The 12747-nt window shown below is 30.1% G+C and overlaps 1 protein-coding gene across 2 annotated transcripts; it reads left to right on the forward strand.

The window, feature by feature from the left end:
- The first annotated feature begins 1208 nt into the window (after positions 1–1208).
- Positions 1209–12273, forward strand: LOC123299897 (F-box/LRR-repeat protein 2). 2 transcript variants are annotated; one of them, XM_044882303.1, is made up of 8 exons: positions 1209–1346; positions 4918–5064; positions 7192–7401; positions 8006–8467; positions 10135–10326; positions 10771–10872; positions 10936–11148; positions 11838–12273. In XM_044882303.1, exons 1-8 carry the CDS (start codon positions 1317–1319, stop codon positions 11943–11945), a joined length of 1464 nt encoding a protein of 487 aa, XP_044738238.1. In that variant the 5' UTR covers positions 1209–1316; the 3' UTR covers positions 11946–12273. The 2 variants fall into 2 exon arrangements, with proteins under 2 accessions (XP_044738238.1, XP_044738240.1); XM_044882305.1 differs by lacking the exon at positions 1209–1346 and adding an exon at positions 1713–1823.
- The last annotated feature ends 474 nt before the right edge of the window (positions 12274–12747 follow it).

The raw sequence follows: 12747 nt of genomic DNA on the forward strand, positions 1-12747 counted from the left end.
AATTTAGTTTAGTACGGCAATCTGTTCCCAAAGTCCACTGTTGATTTCGGATAATTTTGTTTACTGAAATTTTAATATTTCACGACAATCAATGAAATGGCCGACTAGAGGAAAATTTGAATCAGTTTTTTTTGTATGGACAACATGATTGAAACTTGTTAATAAAAATTTTTGAATGTAAAAGAGTGCATCTTTTGGTCAAAATCATTCAAGAGACATTTTCACGATAAATAAGAGAGGGAAGTTATATATTTTACCAAAAGTTTAGTGTCTCAAAAAGATAGATCTGTCGATCTGATAGATCGATAGATGGGGGTATGGGTTATAGTTATTTTACTTTAAATTAAAAACGTATTTGAAACTATGTTAATCTGATACACATCGGATTTTGTTTGAAAATATGTCTTGCCCTAAAATGTTTAAAAATCTTCATGCCATATCAGTTTCGTATTTTTTATCATTAACAGAAATGGTGTAAAGATCTAATTTGTGAACGTGAGTCTCGAACCACTTTTTTGAGATGGGGACCACTGTTATATCTCTTATAGAAGATAAATTTTCGTCGAAAACCTACCTAAAATGTTTATTTTTCAATCCTTACAGACAATAACCTCAATACTTTGTACTTTATAATTAAAGTTAGCTTAGTTAGCAAAGGCCATATTTACACGATACCAATCTTACTCTACAGCATATACCACTAGAGTGCTCTAGCTTGAACTTAGATAGCTCTACCTAGAGCGCATATTGCTCTAGCTTGAGCTTTAGAGCTTTCTATAGTTCCAGTTGAAGCTCTATACAGTTCAGTTCAAGACCAACATTAGATTTCCTCCATTAAGCAAAACAATTTATACCCGAGCAATGTTTTCTCTACAAGTTGATAGTTTTTAAGTTTTGTAATCGCGAAAACTATTTGGAGGCGGGATGCTTTTTGGAACCCTGTATTTAGATTGTTGTTATAGTATGTACATGGAGGTTAAAAGTGTGAAACTCTCGGTTTTTATCCATTACCCTTCAATTGTTGTCCATCGACCTTTGTTAAAAGCATGATCATGAAAAACTTGAGATAGACAAAGAGAACACGATAAATATTTTCTTGTTACCGATAGTTTTCTCAGCCAATAGTCGAACGAGTAAACAAAATTTGTACATCTTATTGGTGTATAATTGTTTGTAACCAAGGTCCGATGTTATGACTTTTCTAACACAAACATAATATAGTGTATATGGAGACCATTTTTACATGCCTTATTTACCCAGTGAATGTGCAAAAGTATTATTAATAAATTTTTGTTGTGTTTATAGCTTTTTAAGCTATGAGTTATGCAAACAGGAATAAATTTGATGTATGTATTTATTAAAATTATCTATCAATTTTCATTTATTTAATGGCAATTCATTTTTTTTAAATGATACGTAATTTTGTATTGAAAAACAAAACAGCTGATTCTAACCATAGCTGTCAACATACGTCAAAATAATTCTTTATTCAAAATATTTTTATATATTTATTGTTTGATTTTCAACAATTTTCATAAACTTTTATCATTTTTTCAAGTTAAGTCTATCAAATTCATAATATTTTTTAAAAAATTTTCGTGTATCTATTGAAGTTCTTTGTTCTTGTCGTTTTATTGTACGTATGATTGAAAAGTTTATGGACATTTCCTTTGTTTGAATAAATCAAAAACAAAAAAACACGTGTGATTTTTATTAAATTAAGGAAAAATTATTAAACAATTTTTAGTGTATTCAACTTTTTTATATAATTATCTGTATTAACAGTTAACTTCCCGTGTTAATAAAACTTTACAACAATGGATGTGAGAAAATAATTTTAAAATTAGAAAATTTCATAAAAATTTACATTTTATTCAAGTATTGCATGGAATTTCATTATGCATTGACAATACAACATTACTTTTTTTAGTCAAGAATAATGTAGTAATGATTTTGTAATAATCATTTCATTTTATTTATTGTTATTTGTTTATGAAAATTTTTCTTAAGTTAATTCACTTCGTAGATTTTTTTTCGAAATCAGTTTACAAATCCTTTAAAATGATAAAGAATTTTTGTTGTTGTAAATGCATATTTAGTTGATTATAGTGAAAAGTGTTAAAATTACAGTGAAATTCGTTTATTGCGGGACGCGAATGTTAATTCTTCATAAACGATTACCACTAAACGTAATAAAAATAATGATACGGGAGATGTACAAGAAATATAATTTTGGGGTGATATAAAACCCCAAAATTGAAATAATCCCAGTGAGAATTTTTCGACAAGGCTACGTCACGAAACATGGATAGATAGGTCCATAGGTACAAAAACTTTAAGAGCACATACCTCTCCTCCAATTGAAGATGATGGACAACATTTGGTGCAAGGTGGTAGATAGGTTCATCTTTGTCCTTTGTTCATGTATCGCGATGCAGCCTCGTCGATGTAGTCTTGGTAAAGCCAAATTGTATCAATTTTAGATCGACTCTTAAAAAAAACGGCTGATGGCAACATATCTTTGAATGGTATTAAAATTTCGACGCAGCTATAGCCCGGGTTTACCTTCCGGACCATAAGCCTCATATCTCGTTAATAGTGCACCTAAACAATGCAAAGAACTTCTTAGAATTGTATCCTCTATATCATTCTCCTTTTCTAATGTGATAATTTTGGGATACCCTGTATGTTGAAACGATTAAACCGAGTATACATTAGGCGTTTTCAAACGCACGCTTTGCTATGGCACGTTTTAAGAACCAAGCTAGTTCTATTAAAGTGCAGACATTCAAGCACGCGTTTGAAAGCGCCTAATGTATACTCGCTCATAGACAAAAAATACAAATTTTGTTAAAGGTTGAGGTTTGCGGGCGGGAGGTTTGTAATTGGGATTTGCCCGAACTGTCCTTACAAGAAAAGTATTGAAAATTTTATAATTTTAAACTTCAAACTCTCCTTTCACCTCTGTCAGATATCTTTATCTAGTACATAACTAACATAAATCATCAATTTGAAGCTATTTAGGGGATACCCTTTCCGAAAGTTCCTGTATTCCGTTCCTGTGTATTACTTTCCTTAAAAGTCACCGATTGGTAATAAAACGTCAAAATTATTTTTCGGCTTGATTTTAATCAGTGATAATTTCAGTCTTAAAAAGTTTCAAGGTTGCGTTAATTACGCTTTAGCGAAGATTACCAGACCGAATATCAATGGTAAATATGTATGTTCAGGATATTTCCGTGTTTCGATTTTAATGTTACACCTTATAAAGCTAAGTTAAGCTAAGAATAATTAAATCACATAAGAATTTCTGTATTTAACAATGACCATTAATTACTTTCCTAAAACAGTTTTTCGTCCTAGATTCGAGGCTAACTCTAAATACGTATCTGCCTGCAAAACAATGTAGTTATAAACGATTTTCACTGCATATTTTAGTGGAAATACAATTTTGTAATTTCCTACATAAAATAGATTTCCTTTATTGTAAGTTTATTAAAAATTCAAGGTAAATTCTAAGACAATCAAAACACAATCTAAAGCAATATTCATTAATTATGAGAAATTTAATCATGTTTTTAAAGAAATCGGTATTATCTTTTCTGTTTTAATTTTCATTTTGTTTTCTTTCCTATTTTTTGTTTTTTAAATTTCATTCATTATAGTGCAGGCGCTAGCAGGGATTTTATGGTTATTCGAGGTGTAGATCATTTTGTGTATTTTTTTGACTGACCTGAATAATCTATTTTTGATGTTTCCAGACTCGGCCAGTTGAGCTACCACCGCTTTTCGAAAGGTGTATCAGAAATGAAACATTTAAAGTGGAGAAGACGGGAAGGACCCGACCGAAGCTGTAATAGAGCAACCGAAGCAGTGCCCCGAGGCCCTTTTTAAAAATGTTTTTAAACTATTTTTGCGCATAAATTTATTTACTGTCGATACTGTAGATTAAATTTAAATTTAGCACCCCTAGCTTTTGCTATATCAATTACTTCAAACTTCACTTCAATTGATATACGTCAAATATGTATCTAAATCTAAGTACATAAGTAATTTGTTAAATAAATATTTATAACATTAACATGACCTCGATCGTGAACTACATTATTCTTGTCGGAAACAGTGTAAGCATCCTCGGACATTTTTAAATTCAATGGATAAAATTTGAAAGTTTTTTTCCTAATTTATTTTTATTTGGTGAAAAGCTACGACTTTATGTTTGAATTATTGCGAAACCGAATAATTTCTGTGGCAGATAAAAGAGGATAGGCTCGTCTCTTCGTACCAGAATGGACCATCTGCTGTATTTCACCTGCGCTTGTAAAATATTGCGAGTATATCATGAGTATCTTGGCTGTTCGTATAAAATGCGAATAAAAATTTTTTGATCGCGGAGTAAGGCTATTTTAGGGCCGGCAAATAAAATACTGAGAAATGTCTACTTGTCAGGTTTCTAATAATAATAATATCTCAGAAACAGCTCAATTTAGGAAAACTTTCTAGGCCCTTTAAACTTTATTAACAGAAATTAGGCACATAAAAAGTAGTGGAGGCGAATTGATCAAATAATAATAAAAAAAAATTACACAGGGCGTAAAACTCAAAAAAATGATCTACATCTCGATTAAATTCTTAGTGTCCACAGAATTCCTGGTAGCGCCTGGCGTATTAGTTTTTGTTATGTTTCATTCATTATCATTTTAATGCACTATTTTTAAAACAAAATTTTATTACAAATATGGGTTTTCTTTTCAGAAAACGTTCTTGCACTTCTTCCATTTCTTAGTTAAATTTTCGTCGTTTTATTTTTCTTTATAAATTATATTGGTTATTAAAAATTTATATTATTTTTTAATAATAAATAAGTGGTTTTTAAAGTTAATTGGTTACAAAATTTAGTATTATTTCGATATACAGACGGTTGTGCACAGTGCTGGTGGAATTGAACAGTGGCCCCCCGGCCACGGACGACATTGGTGGTCAGTACCCACCATGGCCAAACAAGAACATAGCCATAGTGCCAATGGGCATGCGAGAGGTGCCATGAAACAATCTTATATGCAGGTAAAGAAAATTTTTGAAAGCTTCTTTATCGTATTCGCTATCCTGATTGTACAGGAACCACAAAAATCGTTATTTAACTCGTTAAGATATACGTTATTTTTTGTTTTTTGTTTCAAATTTCTTCTTAACAAACTCAGTGGTCGTTTTAAACTATGTTTAATGAAAATATAACATTAGAAAGTAAATTAAATCCGAAAATGAAAGATAAAGAGCGGTTTTTTTAAATTTCTTTGTAATGATTCAGTGTTTAAGTTTAAATTGATGACAATATGATGGCAAAGTAAAGAACAAGGAGAAAATACTTTCTGCTTCATTAAATCTATAAACTTTGAATTTCCTAGCAAAGTCTTCGTGCGCCAGCTAGTTTGTACTTTTGTTTTTTCACACACGCTTAACTATTCCTTCGATGCGGTTACGCACACTTGAGAGGATGAAGGGACTTACGTAAATAAGAGTTAATATCGCCTTTTATAATCCTTAATTAAAAAAAATATGGACCAAGAGGTAGACGCTAAATTTCGATATTTACGATATTTTTATTTTTAATGATATTAACGTTTAAAAGAATAACCACTATGATTTCCTGGATTCCGTATGACTCCAAAAGAGAGGAAAGTTATTTTTTATTGCAAAATTCACACACACTTGGTCCATATATTAAAGTGATCAAACCTATGTCAAACTGTAGAATTCAAAGTGTTATTCAAGGGAAAAATGATTGCATGGATAAAAATGACCCAAGTTGAGGCAATCACGGGTTTGGATGGAGACTGCCCAAGAAAAAACTAATTTTTTAGAAAAATATCATGATCCGTATTGAAACGCTTATTTTGGAGCCTCCAAGTTGAGAAAATCCATGTTTTTTAATTATTTATTTCTAAAATCGGTGATAAACAATGTGTATTTAGACTTATATGATTCGGTATTTTTTCACATATCATTCTTTGTTGTTGTATATTTATAATCCTGCCCGACTTTTGTTATTTGTCCCGTACTACTAGTTAGGTCTGGCTACGGGCCTGGGTTGGAGAAAAAGCACTGAACACGCGTGACGCTAAACGGTCAACACTAAATTCAAAAATTCAATTTGAATTCAACCTGCTTGGTGAATCAGTGGATCGCTGCTGGATTGCCATACAAAATACCAGCGATCAAAACCCAAGCCAGTCAAAATATTATTTTTTTACCCACGTTAATAATTTCAATTTACAAATTATGAAATTTTGATTATTCATACTATAATTAATTTATAAATTCAAGTTATTCCAACGTTTTAAGTTTTCACTTCTGTCGACAGTCCCCATTACTGGCTATCATTTTTTTTTTAAATAAATAATACTATTTGAAGTAATGAATCATAATTCTTATTACACTATATTAACAATGTTTAATTCATCTAAATTTTTTTACCCACGTACAATAGCAATATTTTTTTACTTAAATCTTGTAGATAAAACTCGTGATGCTTTAACTTGGATCATTTTTCATCCAAGCAATCATTTGTTTTCCTTAAATAACACTTTGAACTCTACAATTTGACATAGGCTTTATTACTATAATATATGAACCAAGTGTACAGCAAAAAGTTTCTTCTCCCTCTCTAGTGTCACACGGAATTCTGGCAATCATGGCGCTTATTCTTTACAAACGTGAATATCATCATTCTTGATGGTTTTCATCAATATAAGAGGTACTCTAGAAATTTTGCAGCTGCTTCTTGATTCAATAGTTTCTTCTCATTTTTATGGATTACAATTTATATTCAAATCATGCTTTGTATTAATGAAAAAATACTACTAATAGTGCAATAAAGATCCAATATCCGGTAGTTTTAACGAAAATCATTATAAAATATGATTTGAAGTAATTAAGAAAAGAAAAATCAATAAGAAAAGCAACTTATTACGATTTTTTACCCTACGTCATTTTGATGCAAGTCTAAGTGTAACATAAACCTTTCAAGTTGATTTGCCTCAATTTTTCCGTTTACTTTGAATTGATTAAATTATTTTTGAAAGATAGTTTCAAATACACTTTGGTGTGCTTTTCATATTTACATAAATATACGTTAAACCGCAAACTTGAAAAGCATTGGGTACATGATTTGAAATGAGCTTTATGTTTTAGTTGACACGAGTTTTTCATGATGGGAGTAACAGCGATGATGCATTAATTAATAGAAAACTTCCTCGTGAATTACTTTTAAGAATTTTATCATATTTGGATGTGGTCGCCTTGTGTAGATGTGCTCAAGTATGTCGATATTGGAATATTTTAGCGTTAGATGGTTCTAATTGGCAACGAATTGATCTCTTTGACTTTCAGAAAGATGTAGAAGTAAGTATTATTGTTAAATGAATGGTAAATCCGAATGATCATAGTTCGAAAATTTCCAAAATTAATTCTATTTGCTGAAATAGAGTCAGGAAATTAGTTTTATTTTTCGCCGAACATGATCTCAAATCTGCCATTACTTTTCGAATTTTCTCAATAATGGTGGTAGTTACTTATACATACAGTAACTTAAAAGAAAGCCACGGCAACCACGTCTATATTCTGCCTAACAATTTCCATTTTCCTCAAGAATGATAATGAATATTAAAAAAATTTGGTGCCAAATTTGTAAGTGTTGTATGTAACTTTGTTTGTATTGGAAATACTTCCTTTTTAGAAAATGCAAGTAGTTGGAATTTATGGTCTAAAATTGTTTCATATTTATTATCATTTTCGAAAAAATATAAAAAGTCTTTTAAAAATATTTTTTCGACATTTGCGATCAAAATAATTCGACTTCCCGAGAGTCGAAACCATAAAAGTTGAGTATTTTTTACCCCTAGAAGAATATAAATCACCATAATTTTAAATATAACCTACTTTTAACTGTTAGTTTCTCCACTTAACATTTTTGTTTTAATATAATTGGTTTCGTAATTATTTTCAGGGACCTATTATTGAAAATATATCATTACGATGTGGCGGTTTTTTACGTCAACTTTCATTACATGGTTGTAAATCAATTGGTGATTCATCAATGAAAACATTAGCTCAACTTTGTCCAAATATAGAAGATTTGAATTTAAAGTTTTGCAAAAAAATTACAGACAGTACGTGTTCGAGTTTAAGTAAACATTGCTCAAAATTGCATAGATTAAACTTAGACTCGTGTATACAAATCACTGATTTATCGTTAAAAGCATTATCGGATGGATGCAATAGTTTAACTCATATAAATATTAGTTGGTGTGATAATATTACTGAAAATGGTGTTGAAGCACTTGCTCGCGGTTGTCCACGATTACGTTCGTTTATTAGTAAAGGTGTTCTACAACTTACCGATAAAGCTGTGCGATGCCTTGCAAATTATTGTCCACAATTAGAAGTGTGTAATTTACAAGGATGTAGTGTAAGTGCTCATTTTATTATTATTACTATTTTTATTTATTTTAAGCCCCTTCCACACTCTCGCTAAGTAGAAAGAAGTCGGTCGAGGAACGAGAATGTGGAGGTAATACGTGTTGCGTCTCACTTGTTCTTGCCTCGTCTTATTCGATTCTGCTAACAAAAACTGTTTTTTGTATCCGAATCAAAGGCAATACGAGACATCCACGCGAATACAGGCGAATATCATCTCCATATTCTCGTGATTACTTGTGTAGTTCAGTTGCTATTGTTGACACTTTGATGTCAGTCTTTGCAATGGGATACTTGATAATTAAGACGAGATTATGGTAGTGACTGCTTAACTTCGTCTAACTTTGGCGAGAATATTCTGCGAGAGTGTGATTGGGGGTTATATTTGTAATAAATAATTTTGGTTATATAATTATGCCATACATACCTAAGATTTAAGACGATTCACGTAATTCCACACTTGTTTACGATAGATTCATTAGTACGATATTCGTACTAATGATATCAAGTTGACATCAACATTATGTGATTTCACATGTCAAAATTATAAGAAATGTCAATTTTATGTCAAATTTACGTAAAATTTTGCTACACATACCAATGTGAAATTGGTGTGTCACATCTTAGAATGATTCTACAAATTTTACGTAAAATTTTTTGTCATATAAAAATTACGTCAAATCTACATCCTGTGGTTTCAAATTTTTCTGTAACATTGATATAAATTTAAAAACAAAATATTCTATATTTTCGAATTTTGATCATCTTAACTGTCCACGCAGTGCCTTAGTGGTCCACGCAGTGCGACTTAAATCTTGGTGGTATTTCCTCCGTAAATTAAATACCTCAAGTTTAGTTTCCAAGATCTTAGGGCTGGAAAACTCACTTAAGATTAATCGTTTGTCGTCCCGAAAGGAAAAACAGGTATAAAGTGGCATTTCACAGTTTTGTATTTAAGATATAATGATTAAAGATATACTATTTAAAGTTATAATTTTAATTGTGTGTGTGAATGTGTATTTATTGTAATGAGAAGCAAAAGAGAACAATGTGTATGTGTGTGCGGAAGTTTCGAATTTTTAATAATTATGTGTCTTGATTATGCAAATTTGTACAGAAACTTCTTTAACAATTTTATCAATTGTTGATTTGCTAAATATCTACACGTCCATTCAAACTGACATTCCACTTCTTGAATTTCTACATCAACAATAAAATGAAGTTAAAATGGAGTATATTCTTTCCCATAAATTTTTGTTCTTGTATAATTAAACATCAAAAGACACGGGATAGATTCTCGAAATAAAAAAATACATCAGCTAAAATATTTCAAATAATCATAATAGGACATGGCAGCATTCCTAAAATTGTTCAACAAGCAAATTCAATTTCAATCAAGAGGAGATGCTATTCGATGAATATATATAGAATGTCCCAAGGAATTCTTTTCTATAATCTCCAGAGATTTACTATCTCTTATGGGTACGGAGATGTCACATACTAAGCTACATCTACTTATGGTACATCTGTATATAATCTTCTGAGTACTTTTATCTCTTGATTAAAATTGAAGAAAATCTTGTTGCACTTAAGATTTCCCATAGTTTTCTTATTTAAATAAGATTTCAGGACTCAAAAGTATTAATGGTTCGTTAATAGAATTTGACAGATGATGCTGTCGTTCAACTGGCCGAACATTGTACACGCCTGCATTATTTGTGCCTTGCCGGGTGTGTTCATCTAACAGACGTCTCGTTAATAATGCTTGCACAACAGTGTCATTTATTATCAACATTAGAAGTTGCACGCTGTTCACAATTCACTGATACTGGATTTCAAGCGTTAGCAAGAGTATGTATAAATCATTTTTAGATTAATTTTTTTAGTTATAATTCTTTGCCGCGTTTAAAATGAATGATAAGAATGTATGTTTAACATGCGATAGTCTGCGAAATTATCAAAATAAAATTAGTAGTTATTATAACGATGAGTTTGAATACCTGTGAGTTAAACAAAGTGAGATACATTCAATAAATATATTTATATTTGTAGCATAGCTCGTAGAAGATTGAATCAATGGTTCAGAGAGATAGCACACATTTATAATATAGAAATTAATTAAGCTATAGTCCTGTATTATATTTGCAGTTTTAGAACGGAGGGATAGATTCCTCTTTCGACGGAATGTATCGACGGAAATTTCCAAAGTATATTTAGATATTTGCTTATATATTCAGCTTTCTATAAGAAGAAAACAAAACAATTATTTTAAATATTATTTTTATTATGTTCAAGAATTGTCGTTTGTTGGAGAAAATGGATTTAGAAGAATGCGTTTTAATTACCGATTCAACACTTATACATTTAGCCATTGGATGTCCTCGTCTTGAAATACTCGTAAGTTATAAATTATTCCATACTTGAATAACTTTCGTCAATAATTTTTTTTTTTCATTATAGATTTTATCACATTGTGAATTAATAACCGATGAAGGTATTAGACAACTTGCAATGTCACCATGTGCTGCTGAAAATCTAGTCAGATTAGAATTGGATAATTGTCCATTAGTGACAGATAGTTCATTAGAACATTTAGTTACATGTCACAACCTACAACGTGTTGATTTATACGACTGTCAATTAATTACACGAGCTGGAATTCGTAGACTTAGAGTAAGTTATTTCAAGTTTAAAGACAAACTATTTTTTGTTTAGCTAAGTAGAAAAAGGTTTAAAATTATACCCTTCATCTTTATAATTGCCATCCCATATCGGGAATACGTTTCAATAAATATATAACGAAAACTATGAAAGAGAAAAGTACTATCATTTATTATTTTATAGACGAATTTTATGTAAAAATTCTGTTCAAAACTTAAAATAATTTCAAATCAAAATTCCAAATTTTACGTTTGCTCTAAAAGTTTATATAACTTAAAAGCTACGTGCCATAAATTTAAAAACAATTATTTATAGTTAAAAATTTGTAATCATAGTTTGGTTTATGAACAGATTCTTCGTTCCTTTTTAATAATTTTTTAGATACCGACAAAATTGTTTGATCTGGGATAGTAATTCTAAAAACGAGTTTTTCAGATAATTTTTTTTTCTTAAAGATTTGATAATACATTACATATTAATTGAATAATTCTCAAAAATAAACATGATAATTAACTTGTAGTCTTATGTATGTTAATTAACTTGATTAAGTCCTATGTAGTGAATGTGATCGTCCTATTGTGATTCACATATAATGTTATAGAAATAACATTGAGAATGGTTGCAGCGTTGCGTTTATTTTGACTTAGAGATATATGGAATCCATAAACTTCTATTTTAATATTAAAATTTTTCATTTGCAGAGCCATTTACCAAATATCACCGTGCATGCATATTTCGCACCTGTGACACCGCCTCCGTCAACGGGTGGTTCTCGTCAACCATATTGTCGTTGTTGTATTATTCTATGAATATATCCAACGGAATATATATTGTTTCTAAATGTCCAGAGATTGGAACGGGGTTTTTAAGTTGATGTGTTTCACTTTTTTCTACAAGTTAGAAATTATAATATACACACCACACATACGCGCCGTTTTAATTCATCTTAGTTCTAAAAAAACATATATTACACGCGAACTTATTCATAAATATGTAACCGTTTGTAAAGGCTCATCTGGGATACCATTTTGGTGATTGTTGATCTATAAATATTAGTCGATGGAAAGTAATTTTTATTGTAGGTATTTTGTTGGCTACAATATTAACAGACGGATTATTGTAGATACAAATACTTATGCAACGTAATTGTAATTTATAAGTGTGAAACGAAATTATATGAAATATGTTTCATAATTAAAAATTATTTCGTTTTTATAATAATTTGACGCTTGTCTCTAATAACTTTTAAAATCTTAACAAGGATTTTATAGAAGTTAATTTCGTATAAATGCAAAATATTTCTATTTTGTTATTCATACAATTATATCTGTGATTCTTTAAAAAATAATCTTTTTTTAGATTATTATTATATTGTAAATATAATAATAAACTTTTGTAATTATGTAAGAATAAACAATTTAAACCTAAAATTTGAGATTTCTTATTTCAAAGGACGTAGAATTTGGGAATAAAATTCCGTCCATCTGATTTGTATGCAAATTTGTAAATGTCTTCAGTGAAGCGTTACAACGATTCAAGTCGGAGGATCTAAAGCTCTAGACAGAGTAATTATTATATACTAATTTTCATCAAATTCGGATCAATAGCTTC

The sequence above is a fragment of the Chrysoperla carnea genome, chromosome 5 (assembly GCF_905475395.1).
Source record: "Chrysoperla carnea chromosome 5, inChrCarn1.1, whole genome shotgun sequence".
NCBI classification, from domain to species: domain Eukaryota; kingdom Metazoa; phylum Arthropoda; class Insecta; order Neuroptera; family Chrysopidae; genus Chrysoperla; species Chrysoperla carnea.